General features: G+C 38.0%; 1 protein-coding gene across 1 annotated transcript; it reads right to left on the bottom strand.

Moving 5' to 3' along the window:
- Nucleotides 1–1,119: 1,119 nt before the first annotated feature.
- Nucleotides 1,120–21,294, bottom strand: xpo6 (exportin 6). The gene is made up of 24 exons (XM_028042128.1): nucleotides 20,515–21,294; nucleotides 19,622–19,712; nucleotides 18,119–18,231; nucleotides 17,308–17,505; nucleotides 16,305–16,464; nucleotides 15,298–15,375; nucleotides 14,632–15,151; nucleotides 12,875–13,001; nucleotides 12,684–12,793; nucleotides 12,467–12,575; nucleotides 12,161–12,253; nucleotides 10,974–11,043; nucleotides 10,728–10,887; nucleotides 10,434–10,526; nucleotides 9,876–10,020; nucleotides 7,143–7,292; nucleotides 6,752–6,941; nucleotides 6,483–6,638; nucleotides 5,753–5,867; nucleotides 5,446–5,617; nucleotides 3,275–3,436; nucleotides 3,047–3,145; nucleotides 2,612–2,842; nucleotides 1,120–1,765 (listed from the first exon to the last, which is right to left on the bottom strand). Exons 1-24 carry the CDS (start codon nucleotides 20,515–20,517, stop codon nucleotides 1,664–1,666), a joined length of 3,447 nt encoding a protein of 1,148 aa, XP_027897929.1. The 5' UTR covers nucleotides 20,518–21,294; the 3' UTR covers nucleotides 1,120–1,663.
- Nucleotides 21,295–22,225: the final 931 nt, after the last annotated feature.

Here is a 22,225-nt window from a genome sequence, read left to right as displayed (position 1 = left end):
AACAAGACATTAGTTTTCCCATTTTATCACCCTTTCTGTCTAGCCCTTTGACAAAGTATAACCTCTTTAACACATTTTTTTCCCCAATAATAAGACTAGTTTTCTGTTACCTCCACTTTTGTAATTTTAGTATACATTTTAAAGCAAATGTGATAATTCTATTTAAGACACCAATCAATTTCTGCACTCTCTTCTACAGAAGGAAAGTCCACAGTGATGTAAATCCACTCTTATTTAGAATGTATCCCCTTTTCCATTTCCCTATAGAGCCTGTGTTGCCCTGTGGGGATGTACAATAATTTCTACCAGAACAGCCATTGTTTAAGTAAAATTAACTTTTGCCATTTTTAAACACAACCACATGGTGTCTCTCAGCTGTGACGGCTCAGGTGGAGATGAAATTAGGTATGTCATTTGTTTAAAAAAAGGTGGCATGCTGTTATTTTCCCTCAGTCTGCATATTTTCCCACATCACTGAAACAGAAGGCTGATATGCAAAAGTGTCTCAACAACTGTTTGGTTTTTTTGTGAATTAAAATTAGAGAAGTTGAAATGCTCCGGTATTAGACAAGTTAAATTGAATCTGTAACAATATTTGTTAAAAAAAAATAATAAAAAATTCAGTTTAGACAGTGTGGCAGTTCTGTTCCCAAAGAAATTTCATTTTCATTTCAACCTGGTTTAAAAGTCACCGACTGATGATAATATTATATATTTATATTACACAAAATTTTCCCAAGCATTTTTGGTGTACTTTCTAGTGCAAATCTCTCAGTACACTTGAAATAATACAAAACTACTTCACAAGTACCTTTTCAGCAAGATATAAGAGCTTGTTTTAAGTCCACTGGAAGATTATTTCATTTACTACAAGACATTTTTCCTCATATTAAAAGTGAAACAATGTGCCAGTGGAAATAGTATTTTTTTAAATCAATGTTAAGGAATTACTGACTTAAAACAAGCCTGTATCTTATTGAAAAGGTACCGAGGTTTCACTAGAAATTAAACAAAAATAGTTACGATTGTGTTTTTGCAGTGTTAATAACCACCATTACTATGACATCAACACTAAACAGACAAGTCCCAGAAATAATAACAAAAAAAAAAAAGACAAGCTGTAGTAAAAAAAAAGCAATTTATTAAATCAAGCAGTTTTCACGTCTTCAGAATGGAATGATATGAAAGATCTTAAGTCGAGATTCGGTCTCCTTTGGAGATGAAAAAGGCAAATATGAATAAAAGCAGACATTTAAAAAAACTCATAATGAGTTGAAAGTGCTCAGTCCCAGCCCAGCTTTATTGCAGCAGAATGGGAGAGAAGGCCTGGCTCAGACAGCTCCAGGTCTGCGCAGATGCTAACTGCAGACCAGGTTTACATTTCCTCATCAAATGTTCATTGGCAAGACACTAAAGGAGGACACTGCTCATAGAGAAAGACCAATGTGCCAACCTTTTACAGTAGCAATAATAATAATAAAAAAAAAAAAAATCAGCAGCATGCTCACCCTCCCGCTACTCAACCAAGAAATGTGTGTGTTGCTCCTTGCCGTTGCTTTGAGTGTGGCGAAGCCAAAGTGGAGGAGTGTTGGTCAGAGTGGTCAGCACAGGCAGTCTTTGAAGATCACAGCGGACAGGTGGAGTGGTTCAAGCAGTCGTTCTGCTATAGCTTGATGGTGCCAGTGGGCAAACTACTGTTACACAGTCTGTAGTAGCGGAGGTCGTTCACCAGTCTCTGCACGCTTTGAGTGAATGAGGGCAGGTCCTGGAGTAAAGGTGGAAAACAAATTCATTTACTGATCGTCGAATTAATGCTTTAAGGATACAAAGACTCGACTCAAAAGTGTTTTGTCCTTTAAAAGTCCATTTTTATGTGACAAAAGGCGGATTTTCTGAAGTGGAATGCAATACTCAACACATATCGTTTTGACGATGAAAAACAATGCCTTGATGTTAGTGTTTTCAATTACAATCCTGCTGAGAGTGAAGAATGTAGGAGGAGCTGCTGATTCAAAAGAGTGAACATGTGAAGTCTTATGATGACAAAGTGAAATGTTAATATGGTGTTTAATTAGCACCTTATTTATTGTGGTATAAGTGAATGCAAAGGGGAAAAAAGCACCATTATTTGTCCATATCACCTGAATTGCATTTCTAATACCCAACTTTTGTAAACGACAACAAACACAGTATGAGACGATGTATGGACCCCAGTGTGGAAAATGTTTTCTCGCCACTGGTATTTTATTAAATATTTTTCTGTACAAAAAGAGGCATGGCAAGAAAGGCAAGAAAACAAATATCTGCCATACTATTTGGCAGATATAGTGTGGCAAATACTATTTGTATTCATTATACAAATGAATACAAATTCATTTGAATAAATGAATGAATTTGTGGGTTTTTCACAAATTCATTTGTATAAAACAAAACAAGACTAGAAAAGTAAAACTACATCAGTGAAACACTGAGGTTTGTGCTAAGACAAGCTAAGATGGCAGCTAGGATGGAAAAAAAACCTTGTTTATTCACCCCCATTCTAAAGAAAATGTGCATCAGAAAGTGGTGAGTTAAAGTGATTTTATCTTAATTTTTTTTTATTTTTTTTTACCTGTTCCAGCTTGAAGTTGCGTGCGAGAATGGCCCGCTGATTGCTGTCCACACCTTGACAACCATTCAGGAACTGCGGCATGAAAACCGAGTAGAAGGCATCGAAGTCAACAGAGGCCATGTTGTAAATGGCCAGGGTTATTTCCTCCTGGAGGAGGTCGTGACTTTTGTGCAGAAGGACTTGGAGGAGCACGTTGATGAAGTGGAAGAGCATCGAGGTCCGAAAAAGCTTCTGGAGATTAACAACAATAAAAAAATAAATAAATCAAAATAAAATAAATAAATATATATACTATCATATATACCGTTTTCCATTGTTTGAACATTATTCAAGTTTTACTTCTCTTAGATATTGAAATATGTTGCGATATATTCCCTTCTCTGTGTGTTTTTTGTTACTTAAAGATGTAAAGGTTGGAAGAAAAGCTGGACGTACTCTGTGGTACAACTTGTGCTTGCTGTTAAGTGACTCCAGATACGACAGATTCTGCTTGAAGATGTGGATATCAGTTTGCAGGAAGGACTGTCCAAAAGCCTGACAAGATAGTTCAACAAAGAACAGAAAGTGAATCAGATGCAAACGAGGCTGAACAGTTGCAAAACTCAAATCCCTAAAATTGAATCTCTTCTTTTAGTTGCTTTTAGTTGCTCTACACAAACACACCTGCATGGCTGCTGTGAACTGGGCCTCGTTCTCCATGGTGTCGTCGACGCCTCCTTTTTGCACACTCGTTAAGACTGAGGTTTTGAAAAAGTACCTCCAGTTCTGGTGAAGTATTTGGTAAAGCAACTCAAACATTTCTGCCTTGACATCCGGCGAGGATCGCTGTGCAAGAGAAATCATAAAGTCAGAAAATCAGGTCAAGGATTTATTTTTACCTCCATTATCTAGTATGAGACTTTATATGCTGTTCCAGGACTTCAAAGAAGAACGACGACATTTTAAACCAATAAGGTTTGAGATATATTCAGTTGACCCCCAGAGCATTTTCAACCTCATAACTTTCACTCTTTACCCCTTTTGGTTAAGCAGAGGAAGTCATCTTCACCATTACAAACAATACAAAATACTGTGTGTTCATGTTGTAGCTCAAACAATTGATGGATATCCTGAGAAACAAAATAAGCTAAATTACTGAGCATCTGATAACAACTTTATTATATTAATCAATATTTTGTCACTTTGACAGAATTAGTTACAGTCCTGAAAAACAATCTGACAAACACAGTAGGACACAGTCAGCCACTTTATTAGGTACACCTCTTCAAAAGCTTTTAAAAAAAAAACAAAACTAAAAGTGATCAGCCAATGACATGACAGCAACTCAACCCATTTAGGTGTCTAGATGTGTTGAAGAAACCGGGTGTCAGAAAGGGAAAGAAGGACTGAAGTAACTTTGAAAGGGCGAGTTGCAGATATATGAACAGAAACCGCCTCCCTGGTGCAAGAGGTAAAAGAACAGGCGGGATGTTTGAGATGGTACAAACAAGAAATTGCAACAAATTTCTAACCACTTGTTGCAACTGAGATATGTGGAATACCGTCTCTGAGCCCACGACAAGCAGAAACCACGAAGCAAATTCTAAACAGACTAAATATTATTTTCTTGTTTTTACTGGTCAATTTTTTTATTCTAGTTAGAATTTATAAAACAATTAAAAATCAGCAGAATTCAGCTTTTTTTTTTAACGTTTGGCATTGTTAAAGAAAATGATGCCCCCTGGTGGTTCTGAAACCTGGTGCAACATCACTGCTTCACATTTCTCACTTCTCATTTAGTTTGGACAAAATGATGTCCTAATTAACAGTAACGCATTGCAAAAAAAAAAAAAAAAAAAAGAGTTTGTCATGGCAACCAAACACATGGTTAGTCAGTTAATAACACTCTGTCTACAGTGTAAAATGAGGCGAGAAATCCTCACATCAAGTAGAACTGCTCCATGCAGAAAAATCTGAGTAAAGGCCCCAACGTACTCGGGCACACTTCAGTCCGTGGAGGTCTGCACAAGGATAGATTTTTATGACCGCGTACTCGTTGTCGCACATTAAACTACCCGGTGGAAACAATGTTCACATCAAACTGGTTTTCATGCGACACCGGGCTGATAAGTTTGAGAAAAAGGGTTTTATGAGTTCATGTCGTTTCAAAGTTGACATCAACATGATAACAGTCAACATAAAGTTGTCACGGGAACGTGAGAGACACGTAAGCGAAAATGCTTAACAGCAACAGGCTTTATATATCCACGCAAATATTGACATGGTGAGTTATGCAGAATTCTAAGAACAAAAAACGACATCATCCCAGACTTCTTTATCAGCAGCAGAGCAGAGAGGTGGTCCGATAAGTTGAGTCTGACTTTTTTTTTTCCCCTCCTCGAACAACGGCAAGGAAAGGATGATCGTGCTCATTTTCAATTGTTGCACAAATTATTACACCGATCACAATTGTGCTTTTGGAACATAATAAACAAAGCTTATTGAATGGATCCCTGATTACAGCTAAAGCCAGCGCAGCAGTTCACTGTCTTTGCCGGATGAACCGACAGGTGACTGCCATTCTCTGTCCCGCACTGAGAGGTGAGTTAAGGCTTCCCAGATGGAGAAGGAACAGAGCTAGGCACCCAAATAGTTCATCAAACTTGCTAGTTCTCATTAGGATTGTGTGAAATAAAGGAATTTGTCACGAGAGAATTTTAGGTAATCAAGTACGCTCGAGTATAAAGACCCAACCGTCCGCGGACAGTCCACACCGTTCATGGAATGCGCACAGTACGCTCGAGTATGTGGGGGCCTTTAAAGTCAAGAGTGACTTTTTCCAAATACCAACTGACCTCTGCCACCACTGGGTAGACCTGCTCCATGCACAGTGACAGGATGCTGGGCAGGAAGGGCTTGAAAGCTTGACCGGGTTCTTGCACCACCACCTGCAGAATTTTCAGGAACTTCTGCACCACCCTGCATCCGGCGCTGCCTTCCTGCAAGATGCTGGCAGCCAGCTGCTCCCTGAGGAGGCATCGCATCACGTCACTTAATATTTCCAATCAAACGGGATGTATTCATAAACTCCCTGATAAAACACTGATACGTTTTTGTTTTGTTTTCTTTTAACCAAAACTGATGTTAAGTTTTCATTTTTACCTTGTGAACATGCTGAGGAAAGTGTGAATGATCTGCCCCGTGAAAGGAACACCCATTTGGACTCGCAGCGCTTGAAACAGAGTCAAGAAGAAGGCCAGCATCTCGTCTGTCACATCTGCAACAGAAGAAGAGATGATCACAAAAGCAGAAGTCGGAGAGCTTAAAAGAGATTACTGAAATTATTTTTAGCATTACTTTCAGAACACTTCATCATGGTACTTGTATTAATATGTCTTTTGCAAGCTGATTCAAAAGAGTTATTATAAACTTGAGTAATAACCTTTAGCTGGTGAAATATGTAAATTAATTAATTTAAACTTGGGTAAGCAGAACTTAGAAGTGGCTATTGGTAAAAGTGACCGATAGTTGCATATATTTAAGTGTTTTTAATAAACAAACGGTTCATTTGCATGAAGTTTGAATAAAAGAAGTTTTCTGTAAACTCTACAAATATTAAGATGACTTAAACAAAAACCACTTTAAACAGCTAAACTACATAGGATACTGTATATCCAAATTAAGAAGAAGAGGCATCCACCGGTTGTGCATGCACACCATGCTTGGCAAGTACACTGGATAATTCAACCCCCCCCATCATGCAAAACACGCCTGATTCAAATGTTCGCATGGTGTCAGCAGAACTAGATGGTGAGGAATAAAATCAGTCATTTTTGCGAGCCAACAGTCTTTACTGTTGTCAATTTTTTGAAGCCATGTTTGACCAACACACCTGGCTGCTGAATGAAAACCGGGAACAGGTTAAGAGTCACTTGGACAGACTCCTGAAGACTCTGGTAACAGATCTGACGGGATTTTGTGGATTCACTCGAAATGCTGTCGACTATATCCCTGAGCACAGGCAGAGTCTGCTGTATCACTGCTTTCACTGCAGAGGAGGCGAATGTAGGGAGAAAACATTAAAAAGTTGACTTACGAAGAAAAAGAAAAACAAAAGGCATCGTAACTTTTTCTAAGAGAACAAGCAGGAGATACACCGACCGTTATCCAGGCCCGGCTGTCGTGGACTAATGTTCACCGTTCCTCTTAAAATGCGATATTCCCGAGTGAGTGAGGCCACAAGGCTGGCATGGTTGTTGGAGCGCGTTTGCCACTGCTGCTCGCTTTCCGGTAAGTTTGGCCATGGAAGCAACAGCATGTTGGACAAAGCTCTGCACACGAACATGTGAGCCTGGACAAAACACAGACAGACACGTTGGTTATTTCAGTTCCTGAAAAGATTTATAAGAATGTTTCATCGTTTAAGACCAGAAATAAAATAGTCAACTGTAATCTGCAGCTGTACGAGACGCAGAAGACGGTTTCCAAAACAAATGCTGCATAATAAGAAAATTACGTTATATAAATGTTCTATAAAATGAGCTAAGTTTACCTCTTGGGGAAGTCTTTGGCTCTGATTCTCTGTAGTAATCCGGTTGAAGATGTTCTGAATGTCTGGCAAAGTGACCAGAAACACCGGCCTCACTGTAGCGGTGATGGAAACCATCAGATGGCTGGCAGAGAGCAGCAACTTCTCAGGTACCTGGAGTTATTTAGCATAGTGAAAATTAGAAAACAATTGTAAGCAACAGCTCACAGGAGTGCTTACTCCAAACGAGGTTTTTGTAGGAGGTGAAATTGTTCATTTTTAAACCTAATAATCTAAGATAAAGTGTCAATTTTACACATCCTCCCACAGCTGTGTTCGGCTTCATTTGCGCCTTGGAACAAAAGTTTATTTTGGTCTGATTTCACTGCGTTTTTGTTTTTAGTCAGGAACTTGCTCCACCACTTCCGACCAAAAGATTGACAAAGGGCTGAGTTAAAGAGTTAAGGTTGGCAACAAAAACAACTGATCCTGTTCTACAGTCTGAAGTTTACAAAATCGGAGAGCTACATCAGAGATTAAACATGAGATAACAAAAGGGAAAGTGAGTATGACAACAAAATGATGAAACATGAGGCAAGGGACAAACATTTTGTGTTTTTGGCTGTTGTTAGAGAAACATTAACAACTAATTCCCAAAACTGGAAGGGCCGGTAAGTGGAATACCTAGAGTTATTTTTTATGCGTTAAGGTTCAAGCTCAGGTTGGTAGTTTTGACGTATTGCTTCCTCATTAGCAAACCACTGCTGCAACATGAAACTATTTGTTTTTATGACCGGGTCTCAGTTAGCTTCAGTTATTATTATTAGAAATAACTATAAACATATACACACCAACATGAGAGACTCCAATTGAACCATTTTTATAACAGATCCAACATAGACAGGAATGACAAACAACATTTTGTAATTAAAATCATCTTGTGAGCGTAATCATGACTAATTAATAATGTAAATTATAAGTTGCTAGTATGCATTTCTATAAACAATAATACTACTGTTGTAGCTGTTAGATTTACAAGCCTGGCATGTGACGTTGCCAGCTGATGTGTTCCAGGAACAACTAACCACACCAGTTTCCTCTTCCCTAACACTGCTACAGTTAAAATGCACGTTGATTAAAATTTTTTTTGAAAAATCTCATATTCGAAAGCAGTTTATTTTTGTCAAACTGCATTATTCAAACCCATATACTTCCTCATAATGCATTTAATAGATGGCTGACAAATGAGCAAATCTCTAAGGAAACATTGCAATTTACATCGATTCTCAGACGGTTCACATTAAGGAATTTAGAGAGCTCTTATCCTCTTAATGAGACTTTAAGGTGTGTTAGTGCCAGAATGACTTGAGATTTAACTGCGGTATGGCGCACATGCTAACACACTAAACCCCCTACTCCACCAGATGCTGCACACTGTTGGCCAGCTTGCTAAAAATAGATTCCTATGCTTTTCCCTCAGTTATAAAAGTCTAAACTTCCTGCTAAACTTGGCAGGGGTTTATTCTACATTTTTACTAAGTCTTATTAAAAATAATTAAATATAAACGGGTAAAAACAATGGCAATTTTAATTTTCTTAAATTACTACACAACAATGGGAATACCAATCTGGCGCTGACAAACTTGAAGCACAATCATAGCAAAATAAAAAAAGTCTGATCTGTCACCCACATGAAAAAAGGCAACAATCAAATGTTGTGTGAAATGTTAGAAAAAGAAAATTTTTATTGAATAACGAGCAGCCAATTGTTTTTGGAATGACGTATGTCAAATAGTCTTGCAATAAATAAATAAATAAATCTACTACATGTATGTACAATCTGGTAAAACACATTTAGGGCATCCATGACAAAACATAAATTTAAAAAAATCCTTACATCCTTATAAATCTAAAAGAAAGAATACATCCGTTTGATGTCTGTTGACCTGGGACCCTTGGAGGTTTATTTTAAACCTGTTATTACAGATCTTGGTTTTAAGGTGGACAGTGATTTTAAATTGGACAGCCAAATCAGAGCCGTGGTTAAGTCCAGCTTTTATCATTTAAGGCGATTGGCGTCAGTGAAATCTTTTCTTTCCAGGCAGCATTTTGAAACAGTGATCCATGCTTTTATTTCAACTCGATTGGATTACTGTAACGCACTTTATCTGGGAGTTAGTCAGTCGCTGCTCTCACGTCTGCAGCTAGTACAGAATGCTGCTGCGCGACTGCTGACAGGAACTCGAAAGAGGGAACACGTGACCCCTGTCCTGGCCTCACTTCACTGGCTGCCTGTATATTTTAGGATTCATTTTAAAATTCTTATGTTTGTTTTTAAATCATTAAATAATCTTGCCCCGGCTTACCTCTCTGAGCTTCTTCACCCATATATACCTTATCGGTCTCTTAGGTCTGCAGATCAGCTGCTTTTGGAGGTACCGAGATCAAGAAGGAAGCTCAGAGGGGACAGGGCTTTCTCTGTCATGGGCCCCAAATTATGGAACAACTTGCCTTTGCAGGTCAGGGAGGCCCCTTCACTGTCCACTTTTAAAGCTCGTCTTAAAACCCATCTATTTTATTTGGCTTTCAACTCTAGCGGGATCTAGTTTTAAATTGGATGTTTTTGTTTTTAAATTGTAAGTTTTTATTTTATGCTTTTTATTTTTATGTTGTGTGTTGATGTACAGCACTTTGTATCAGCCGTGGTTGTTTTAAAGTGCTTTATAAATAAAGTTGGTATGGTATGGTATGATGTACCTTAGTTGTGATGAGTGGGCTGCTAGCATTTACTGCAGAAGTGATGAGGTTGATAAACTGGCTCTGGTTCTGACTGTGGACTTCACTGTAGAACTGAGCAAGCCAGTGGGAATAGGCTTGCAAAGCAGCCAGAGCCTGCGCATGTCTGTAAGAAAGAAAAGCAGAAGAGAATGAAACACTTTTGGAAGGATCTCATTGAGCCCTAAAGGGTCCAACATAACTGATCAACACTAAAAATGATCAAGAAAAGACAGAACATATAAAGCAAGAACACCTTAGGATTGAGAAGAGAGATGATTGAAAATTTTAAGCGGGAAACATGTTTATTCTGCAAATTCAAAGCTGCTCTAAACAGGAACCAACTCCCCCGCTGCTCCTACTCTGCAAGCTGTTGGGGTGGCTTTTCAGCATTTTCATATATTCACAGTCCGCAAAATTTGAATTCACGCCAGCATTTTTGACTATTCACACTCAGCTCAGCTTCTCTCGAGCTGCAGCACTGCGTTTGGTAAGCCAGCAGTGCTTGGAGCCAATTGCGATATGACATGTGATACTCACACGTCGGTGAGGTCAGGTTTGAGCACAGAAGGCACAGCTGTCTCCAGGTCATAGAGGCTGGTCTGGGAGCCATAGCAAGTCACTTCAACCAACCTAAGAGAGGAAGCAAATTATCCATCATATGCTCAATATTTCATAAAAACACCACAAAAATGGATAAAAACATTTGAAAAGTATAAACCACACTGAGCTGTTGGCACATTCAGTGTAAAAGAAAGGAACTGTTTCATATGCAAAGGTGTTTATTAATGTTAGCACTCTGACTCCCCGTTTTAGAAAACATAAAGCACGGACCTCTCCACCACGGCCAGAGCATCAGTGAAGCGTGCAGCAAACACCTCTCCAATGAAATGCTCAGCTAAGCGTCCCACTGCCTGTAGCAGCGAGCTGAGGTCCCTGAGAGAACAATGGAGTCTGCGACAGTCATTCTCTGCTGTAATGTTCAGTCTTTGGCCTAAAAGTAAAATTACATCATTATCGTTCAGTAATGACACTCAAACCAAGTCAATGAACTTCAGAAATGCTTCACGCTGTACGTACTCGAGCCAGTGGTGACGATAAACTGCCGCAAACCCAGGTACACGTCCAAATTTTCCTGCAGGACTGGAAACTTGAAAGACAAAGTAGGAATAAATAAGACTTTTAGAAAAAGTGCATATGTCAAATTAACAGTCGTGTGACAACAAGAAAAGAAGTGCTTTTTAAGTATAGTTTAAAGTTTTATCATCTTAGGCTGAATATGCATCAAAACCAGCATTTACCAGATAAGGACAGAACACAATTGTAAGAAAAGCACACAGAATAAAGAGTCTGAAGTAAATATACACAGTAAAATGTCTCTCTGGAGGAAGTAGGTTAAAAAAGGAACTATTTCAAAGGTAACGCAATTCAAAGCCAATGTTTTGAGCTGAGTAAATAAGCCATGACCATAAAGCAGTCGCAACATGGAACATACAGCTTTTAATGTGCGTCTATAATCTTAATGAACTGAATGGATGCAATATTTGGCAGGATATATTTCATTTGCTATGCATTCACACTGTGAATATCTATGATGTACTTGACGAGTCTACTGGACTCCAGCTTCACTTCACGGACCACACCAGGAATAATTTAGTAATTAATATGCAAAACCTAATGGAATGGTGGGGAAATCATGTAATGACAAAATAAAAAAAGTGTCAGAAAAAAAATGCATATTTTTCTAGATTATGATACTGTGCTTGCCTAGTATGTAGTAAAATTTACTCTAAAAGAGAAAATCTAAATATTAAGTTTTGCATCCAAAGTTTGCTTTGCATTAGGAGTTTAGCAGATGATCCTCCCAGAGCAACTGCACCTTGTTTTTTCTATTAACTTGTTATCCATTTCTCTGGATCATAACCACTTTCAGCAAACAGCCAAACTCCAACGGGACAAAATGCTTCATCTGCAGAAGCTCCGGTAAACACAGCAGCGCTGCTCTTGTTATGGTTTTTAAGAGTACAAAGCAACAATATGCATACTTAAAATACGCTAAATGTTATCACGTCTCACAATCTCCCAAGCTCTTCAGCTCATGCAGATTCACACATGATTATTGATGTAGCAACTCAGGGGGGAAATGTACAGCAATTCCTTTCAAAGTAAAAGCGGAACACTTGGATCAGAGAGGAGATTTAAAACTTATTTAGGTTTAATTACAGACTTTCCCATTGACCAAATTTGTTTAAAGTCAAATATCTTACCAGGGTAGAAGATGCATGGGATGGCAGCAGTTCCATCACCTTGGCAACCACCTCCAGACTCTGACGTAGGTACCTTTGCCACTCTGTCTGTTGCTATAGTGATGGAATGAAGAAGAACATTCAGGTTTTGAAATAAGGGAGAGATTTGTCTTCATAACACGTCAAAGGAGTTCATGGATCATCATGATAATAACACTATACATCTTAAAGCTAAACCATCTGCTAATACAGGGTGACACCATATAGCCAATTGAACGTCAGAACAACAATTCATGACATGCATTTACATTTGTTAAATATTCTTACATCATCATCCAGAGTCTCATCGTCCAGCTCCTCCAACTGGGCCTGGTTGAATCTGAACTGAATGCGATTGAGAATTTCCCTCAGCAGAAGAACTAAGGCATCTTTGTACCTGTCAAACCCCACGTCAATGTAATTTAATCACAATAAATAAGGATAAAAACATTTTAAAAAACATCTGTCTGACTCTGACGTGCCGTTTGCAGCTGATCAGACCTACCTGTTAAGTACACTTTCTCTGTCAGCGAGTCTGCTTTTTATTTTGGTCGTCAGAAAATCCAAAAACACACTCCAAATGTCCAAACAAGCAAAGTATCCCTCGTGTGTAGGCTGTCAATACAAGGATGAGAAGGCGTAAATAAGCTTTGTAGCAATTATAAACATGATGATTACTGATGAAACCACCTTTACCTGGTTGAAGGTGTATTTGAAAAGCAGACCCAGAAACTCCACAATTGGAAACTGAGGACTTGACTCGATCCGTCTCAAATGAACACTCACAAACAGGCGCAGGAAATCTGTAAACTTTTCCAAGTAACTGCAAGATTACAAAGACTTCATTAATACAAGACATTCACTACATGAAGAGTTATTAGCAAAAGTATTCATAGAACATGATTGCCTGGTTAAAACCTTTAATGTAATCAATTTGCATTTTGATGATGGGAAACAAAGTTCTCCATGACTTCTTTCCTGGCCTATCTCTGAATCTCTCTTAGCAAGAATTGGCTGCACCGAGTTTGATTTAATGTATAACAATACATATGCTCGCAACACTTTTTCAATTGTCATTTGAAAAAAGATTCTGAAAACAATGCGCTTTTCTCCTTTTGCTTGGTCTGTCACACAAATCTTTAGAGTAATTGACACATGTGGCTGTAATGTTACAAATATTAAGGGGTAGCTATATGTCTGCAAGGTAATATAATCTGTGGTTAGAAGTTGGTTCACAGCATCATCTAGTTTATGATAATATAAAACCATAGACCTAGCTGGCTATGTTCTATTTTCCATTCTGAATGGAAACCACAAACACATGTTTGTCAAACCACATCAAAAGTCTGTTTGATAAACAATCCTGAAGAAAAGAAAGATAGAGGACGTAAATGTAAGAGACAGTTAAGTTAGGCTGCATTTTTTTCCCCCTGAAGGTTGTCAATCATATATTTATTGGTTGCTTAATTCAATATTATGTTTTTCTTTTGACTACAGCTCTAACACAACTCTGCTGACTTTTCCCAAACTTGATTTAAAAATAATTAATGAAAGCTGGAGCGATTCCAGGTCACCGTTAACAGCAGCACTCGCTAGTGTGGCTGCCATTACATCCTGTACTCAAGTCAGAGGAAACACACAGGCTGTAAGAAATTATGAAAAGAGAAATATTTCAACAGAAAGCACAAGAATTTAGTGGGAGTAGATTAAAGTCTCTCTGTTTTATCCATTTTATCTTTCGACCACAGTCTGAATTCATACCCTGGATAGCAAATTGCTGGCAGCTTTTACCAGATAACAGCTTCAATATAAGGGCCTGCGTTTTCTTGGGCATACATAAGAAATGCTAATTACGCTAACCTTGCTAATCACTAAAATGTTAGCAAACCATGCTTTAGAGTGACTGCTCCATCTCACAGGTGATGTAAAATTGGCTTTTTTTCTGAAAATAAAACAATTAAAAATTACCAGAAAACTATGGAAAAAATGTGTTTTATATAGTTTCTTTTGTGTGTGTCAATTCTTTATAAGAAACCAAACTAACATCAGAATTGGTCCATGTTACCATAAACAGAGAAAGGCTGTCATTTGGGGAAAAAAAGGGGACTAGATTAAAAAATAAAAAACTGTCTGTATTAACCATATTGGATCCTTAACCTATTTCTCAACAGACCACAGATATAGGGTCAAACTCAAACAAGAAAATAAATGGTGTAAATAAATATTAAGACACTTTTTTCAGACAAAAGGACACATGGCTTCAAAGAATCCATGCGGAAAATGACAAAGATAAAGAAAGAGGGTTTCATAGCTGGACTACCAAGAACATAAAAGGGAAACAGGTTTTAGATGGGTTTAGAGTAAAACTAAATATACCCAATTTATCTGTGAAAGCACACCAACATTTTCAAACTTTATGCAAAAACATAATCTGCTTCTGCACTGAGGCATACCTCTCATCGAGTTCCTGTAAGCGGCTCTTGACTGTATGAGCATTGTTCTCTCGCGTCAGCCTCTGCAGAAGAAAGAACGTCTGCTGGAACATTCGAAGCAGGTACTCCTCAAAGTCCATTGGCACGCAGTTCTTTGACACCAGTTCATTGACACAGGTCATGGCAAGCACGCCGAGACGAGCACGATCCGCCTTATTGACCTCACTCTGCTGTCCGTTTCGACCCTCCCCGTTTGTCGTTGGCACAGCCCCAGGGTTGAGCGGTCCGTTAGAAGTGGAGGAGATGAGCGCTCCCGTCTTGGCCTTTGTCCGTAGATCGCAACCAAAACGTGCGAAGTGGAAAATAGATGCCAGCAGGGTGGGTGTAATACTTGTGGACAGTGGGATCCAGCTGAACAGGTGAGCCAAGCACTCCAAAACAAGACAACAGAGCTGATGACTCTCATTGTCCAACGCAGCCATAGGCTGACAAAGCAGCTTTGAGTATTGGCTGCCCTGAAACAAACTGCCCAGCAATTCCACTGATACATTAAAGAAACAAAAATTGGTAATGTTAACTTACAAACGGCTTGATAAAAGACATGTTACAACTCAGGTTAAAGATGAGAAAACGAAATCTTATAATTGTTGTTAGGAAACTAACAACAAATCAGGACAATTCACTTACCACTTTCCCTAGAAGTGGGTGATGGAGGTGGAGTAGAAGCAATGACGCTGTGTTTGTCCCAGTAAGTCTCCAAGATACCTGTGGAAAACAACCAGTTCAGTCATACATGAAAACGTTACGTAACAGTAACAAGCTGCACTCCAACATTTGCCTAATTTAAGTGTTCCATATTGGTCAATATCAATAATTATTGATTAGTTTTTTGTTTTAGATATCTGAAATAATGCCTAAATTGTGACATGGCCTTTTCAGTTTTGTCCACAGTTTTCACTCCACGCTATTCTTTATTTTTAAGCAGTTATAAGGCATGGTGATGAAACCTGAAACTGCTGCTGCACGAGTTGCTTAGCGGGTTGTTGCTAGGTAATCAACCAGTGAGCAGGCTGGTTGCTTAGCTGGCTCTGAGAGGTTGAGTGGCTGAAGCCTTTCCTCTGCTTACAACCCCCAGAGTGCTGCGAGGTTCAGTGAAATTATTGAAAATTCTATTATCTGACATATTATTTATTCATGCTGATCGGGTGGCTATCGCAATATACATCATTATTAATTTATTGTCCAGCTCTAATACAAAGCCATACAAAAGTATTCATACTTCATGCTCCCATTTTGGCACACCACAACTTTACAGTCAACTTCATTAAGATTTAATGTGACGCATCAACACAAGATTAGAGAGTACCATCGAAAATCAATGTGCAAATACGTTTTGATCATGACGAGTTCATTGCAGCTCTGGGTGTTTCCTTTTTCAAATGACGAACTCACTAATGCTGTGTGTCCAAATCTTGAGTTTTTGATTTATATCCTTTTAAAACCTCCAAAACTTTCTCTTTCTGTTCTTTGGTCTTTGCCCTGCAGCTTGTTCATTAATGCACTCCAGCATTAGCTTTTAATGTGAAACCGCACTGTTGTAAAATAAAAAATAACTCTGGTGTTCATCAGGCCTAATAAGTGCCACAAGTCCACATCTGTACACAGTTGCACAAAATCTCAATTGCAGTTCTTACCGGTCAGCAGTCCGAGCACGGTTGGCACCTGCTCTAGCAGCAGTTTACGCAACTCGTCTTTCCTGGCAACGCTGAGATCTTCCCGAGGACAAGCAAGTTCTTCTGATGTGGTTTTCAACATCATCAAACCCAGTGGAGCAAGAGCCGGGGTCTGGATCAGCTGAAGGCAACAGTTGGAAAGATTTATTAAATTCTGCCCACCAGCTTAAGTCATTGTCATACTTGAGTTGTACTTGCAATATGTTTAGAAGTTGTTGTCTTTTTAAAAACAGAAACACTGAAGTGCTTTTTGCTAAAGTTTTCAAATCAGATTCCATCTAAACACTGAGAAAATTAGCTGATTCAAATTGTGAGAAAATATAAAAGTTAACTTGATGTAAAAGTTCAAGTTGCTTCAACCTAGTCATCACTTTTATGGAAACTTAAAGGTAAACATGAGACTGGTTTTGGACAACCACAGAAAAAAATAATGGTAGAACATCTATTGTAAGCACCTCATCATATTTTTTGTTTATTTTTGCTTCTTTGTTCTCGAGTTACATTCCTAACCACATCCCAGTCCCCTTTCTAGATTTGTGTGTGCATTTTCAGTAGCACACTTTGTGGTATGTGTCTGCAAACATCAGATTAAAGACTGGAGAAATGGCTTTAGAAATAGTTCCTTTTTTAATCTTTGAGCAACACTTTCCAGGTAAAAGGATTTATTGAAAGATTGATGGTATTTACAGAATCAGAATTTTAAAAAAGTAATAAAATCAGAATAAAAATGTTTTTAACACAGGAGTACAGTACACATTTACTCAAGCATCCTTTTCTAGAGTTTAGTTACTAAAATGATTAAGAAGCATTGTAAGCTTTTTGAAGCTACTTATATTACCTGAGCACATATTTATTATAAGAAAAACTGTGGCTATGCAATGTTTGTCGAAGGCAAATCATTTGATAGCTCGCATACTTCAAACACCGCTAACCACACAAGACACCTTGCATCGGCAGGGCTCACCTGAAGGGTGTTTGTGAAGAAATCGTGGTAGAACATTGGCCAGTCTTGACGACCAATATCCACGATGACTTTGCAGAGTTTGTTACGGATGAAATACGGCACGGACTTGTGTTGAGCAAGTAGGAGTTTGGGAAGACAGCTGCGAATCTCCATCTTGTCTTGTGAAGCCAATCCAATCCACATTTTGTTCACCAGATTCTGAAAATACACAACAACAATTATACAAAACGATGCAAAAGAAGAGAATGCAATAATGCTAGCAATGCCTTTTCAACAAACACCGTCGTTGAATTGAAGAACAACGTTTTACGTGCAACGTAGTCATTTTTGATTTTAAGGTCAAAAATTGCAGAAAAACCATAGGCTCCCACTACTTTCTGTTAATCTATAAAACTATGCATTTTAAATGTTCTACTATTCGATATAAAGGTAGAAAATTGGCCAAAATAGCAGTACTTGGCTAATTTGATATTTACTGAAGTGGCGCTTGTTATAAAATGCTCAAGAACTATAGAAAAATCTGTGCAAGAAGCTGAAACTTCAAGTAGCTGCAAAAAAACCTTGAAGGATTTTAAGAGTTCTTGTACAGAAGTGTTGCCCAAAATCCCTCCTGAGATGAGATGCAAACAAAAATGAGAGAATGTTCATTTCTTCATAGGTGGGTAAAAATCCACAAAAATCATCAATGGATCACAGTATATCATCCAAATGAATAAAACAATACTTTTCTGTTAAAACCAACTTCTTTCTAAAACATTTAAAGGGAAGAAGACTCTAGAAAGAACTTTGATCTTCCACCTCTAGTACTTACTTCAAATACTGTGAGACTGTACATCATTACATACTCATTCCGAGTATTGGAGAGGAAGAACAAGCAGTGGCGCCATGCTCCACTCTGCTGTGCAAAGTTATTCAACAGCTCTTCTGCAGAAATAAAAGGAAGTAAGCGTGAGATCTTAGAGAGGTAGATGACTTTGTAGTACTTTACCGAGGGACAAACTGAAAGTAACATGTTGCAACACAGGAAATGTTTAACATCAAGTAAAAAAGGCAGCAAACAAATCACTCAAAATGAATATTAACGCATCAATTGTTTCTGTAAAACATTGCATTTAGGGTTCCAGAGTTTTGAAAGACAAATATATGCTGTATGAAATAGTCCAACATCGAAAACTTTACCTGATAGTTATATGAACTGAGGCTGCTTGTCTTTAAATAAATCAATAAAACATTTTTTAGAAACCCAATTCATTTTTTAATGCCTCACAAGGACTGCTGGCTTTATACAACGATGAACATAGAGTTACCGACAGGAAATGAGTAGGAGGGATCTATGTGCACCAACGGTTCTCATGGCCTACATTTGAACTACAGGCAACATGACTGACAATCTAAACGGGATATATCCTTCACACAGGCTTGTCTTTTTAAGAATGCAGCAAATTTTACTCACTACACCTAAACTTGGCAAAAGCACGACTAGTGGTGAGATTATCTGGAACCTGTATGGACACACTAAATATCTTGAGAGTGTAAATTATTTTTGATAAACTACAGTGGACACGGGGAAAAATTATGATTTTCTGATGATCATGTTCAAGTTGTATTAAAATGTTCAAACTTATTTTAAGTTTCTAAAACTAATTATTAGAAGTGTCTCTACCTTGTAAAAACTACTCAGCTACTCAAAAGCAATTACTGGTAAAATCATGAGCAGTAACTGTAACGCAGAAGAATTGGTTAAAACCATGAAGTGTTATGGTTTGACTATAAGCTGCTTTATGTTCTTTTCACTGACCTCATTTGACCTGCAGACAACTTTTTGCTATAAAGTTTCACATGCTTCTTTTATAGAGAGAATGAACCCACAATAGCAGAGTATGATATTTTTCATGTCAAAATGTGTATTTTTTCTTAATACTAAAACTCAAGTTCCATAGTTTTTCCGACTGAGTCAAAACTAGGTATAGATGAGAGCGACTTTGAATTTTATCACAATATTTTGTTGTATTTATTGCATTGTTGATAAGACTAACAACAAAAGTTACATTTTGTAGTACACTTGCACTGCAAAACAATAAACTATTAAGATCAAATTATATCTTAAAAATGCCAACTGAGCATTTAAAGTGACTAATAATTTAGTCGTCAAAATCCTAACAATAACAGTTTTAGTGGTTAGTAAACATAATTTAGTTTATTCTTATTCTTAAAAGAACTACATATTTTTAGCACATTTTTAATCTGATAATTGCCCATCTCAACCTTTTACGAAACCATGAATTGTTACATTTCTCTGTAAATTTGAACATACCTATTTCCCGTTTCCGCTCATTGGTCGTGCAGCTATGAAAGAACTCTGTCATCAGGTTCTCCAACGCACGCAGCGATGATTCATCCGAAGCCTGAGAGATGGTAAAAGCATAGTGTGCATTCAGCCAATAAATTAATCTGAAGAGTTTGAGAAAGGAATGGGTAAACAAAAGATAAAAATCTGCATTCATGCCAGATAAGCTTCTCCATGGAAGTATTTCTATATATACACACACATGCAGCAAAAATCTTCAGAGTAAAAATGATCAAACTATATTTTGTGCACAATATTAAGCAGAAACATTTATTTGTCCATTTCTTTTGAGGGAATTTGTCAAACAAAACGCACATGAATCAAGTGCTCAGGAGTCATTTAGTGAGATGGAAATGCAACTTCCTCTGCATGTCCAGGCATGCAAATCCAATTGTCTTACCTTCTACTATGTCAATTTTCATATAATAGTACTAGCACTTTTTTTTACCCAGTCCTGTTGATCAAAGACGTAATGTTGCTTTCTTGTTTTCTGTTGTAGGAGAAGCTAGGCCCAAAGGCGAGGAGCCTATAAAGAGCCGTCCACCTGGCAGGCAGGTTTGAATTCCTCAAATAAGCCACAACTTGCCGAGGCTAAACACTGCGCAAAGCAAAGATTTTGCAAGACGGGCGTCTTGCACAGTGAAATGGCTCAAAGAGCCATTACATTAATTTCGCAGAAGTGCCTGGCCTCAAACTGTTAGATGGTACAACCACCACCGACATTCGTGGGATATACAATCAGGCTGCACCGAAATTATTCAGCTAATGAGCCGTTTCGGTTCACACTTCAAACGATCTTTGCAAAGACACCAAACAGGAAGACAGAAATAGACAAATAACACAAATTAATCTGTACTTACCATGTTAGCCTGACTCAGATGCGTCCTTCAGTTTGTTCAGTCGCTGATCAGTTGACCGTAATAGGCCAACATTAGTACGTTGCTAGTAAATTCTATGCTAACCCAGGCTAAGGTGTTTCTGGCTAACGCAACCGCACACCGCGTTTATCATGGTGCACAACTGCTGGGTTGGTGCTCTGCACGCAGCGATGGCCAAAAATAGTTGCCGTTTTACTTAAAATAACGACTGCAGTGCGACCGGTATATTTACCGTTCCGTAATAAAACCTCGCAAGTTAAAACAGTCTGAACGTTGAAAAGTCCGTCTCAAAATTAAAAGTTAGCTGCATTGTCGTAGGTCGCCATTTACCGTTAGTTCTACAAACCGAGCGACCATTTGTCGAAAACAAAGAGCCAGATTTGCCTCTTTCGATCCCGCTGAAGTCACAAAGCATCAATCAGCGCTCAAAGTCTGCCATTTCGTCGCCAAAATACCCAGTTGCTACCGCTGCAGCGGATGCGGCTAAAGCTGTTAGCTTTTCTACAAGGCTGGAGGCATCATTTTCGTTAGCTTAAATGTCAACCGCAGGCATGGTTCCGTGGCCGTTGCTCACGACGAATTCTCTTTACGGTTTATTAGTTCGGCTCAAATTAATATTCATATCGAACACTCATCTTACAACCGTGCAATTATTAATAGAATATCTCGACACACGTCTGTTCCTGCTATTTCCTTTTTCAAAGCTTAGGGCGGCTAGCGTCAGGTTGGAGTCTGCCTCACAACTTCCTCTTTTGACATAACCAACCCAATCAGCTCCTGTCAAGTCACAAAGGGTAAGAAACGTAATCCGGTTTTATTTTTCAAACTATAGAGTCTACTTGACAACATACATGTTTTGAGTGCAAGCAATATTATAATATAAGGAGATAAATTACTCCTTATTTATGGTTGAGATAAAGCTCTAAAACTGGGCCATGTCGGCTTCTGTAGAAAAAAAAATATTGTTTGATTTTTATGTATACAAATGTAAATCTAAATCACAATTTTAAAAAGCATTTAAAATTGAATGTATATACTAAGATTTAATATAATTGATTAAAAACAAAAAAAACATTTGACTTTTTATGTTTCAACATAACTACTTTGACAATAAAATATATGCAAAGGTTTTATCGTTTGCCTTTCATACCCATATAATCTACTTTGTCAGGAAACCCATAAATTGCTATTGCGATCTTTACACCAAAATATTTTGTGCTGTAATTTTAATCAGACAAACATCTCGTCAATTAAATTTTATTCATTGCAATTGAGTTCAGTTTGTAAATATTATCTAAATACAAGCAGATTTTAATTTCATATCATACAGTATAATTGGATCCCAATTCGATTATACAATGCCAATTAGTAAAAAGTTATGAAAGGATGCCCAACAAGCTCTATCAATCAATATACTGTGCAGGATCTGCATCTCCATTTAACAGGAAGGAAAATTAGATTGTAAATATGTTGGAACTTTTATTTTGAAAACTAAAAATTGAATGAAGAAATTCACACACACACACACACACACCCACACACACCCACACACACACACACACACACACACACACACACACGAAAGAAACAATACAACAATAAAATAAAACGGAAGATCTGAATTGTGGTGACTTGTGTAACTTGATATGTACGGTAACTTATGTTTACTTTGGGGAAAAAAGACAGTGGTTTA

This window comes from Xiphophorus couchianus, chromosome 16, assembly GCF_001444195.1.
Source record: "Xiphophorus couchianus chromosome 16, X_couchianus-1.0, whole genome shotgun sequence".
In the NCBI taxonomy this organism is placed as follows: Eukaryota; Metazoa; Chordata; class Actinopteri; order Cyprinodontiformes; family Poeciliidae; genus Xiphophorus; species Xiphophorus couchianus.
This window is presented reverse-complemented; position numbering and strand designations above follow the sequence as displayed.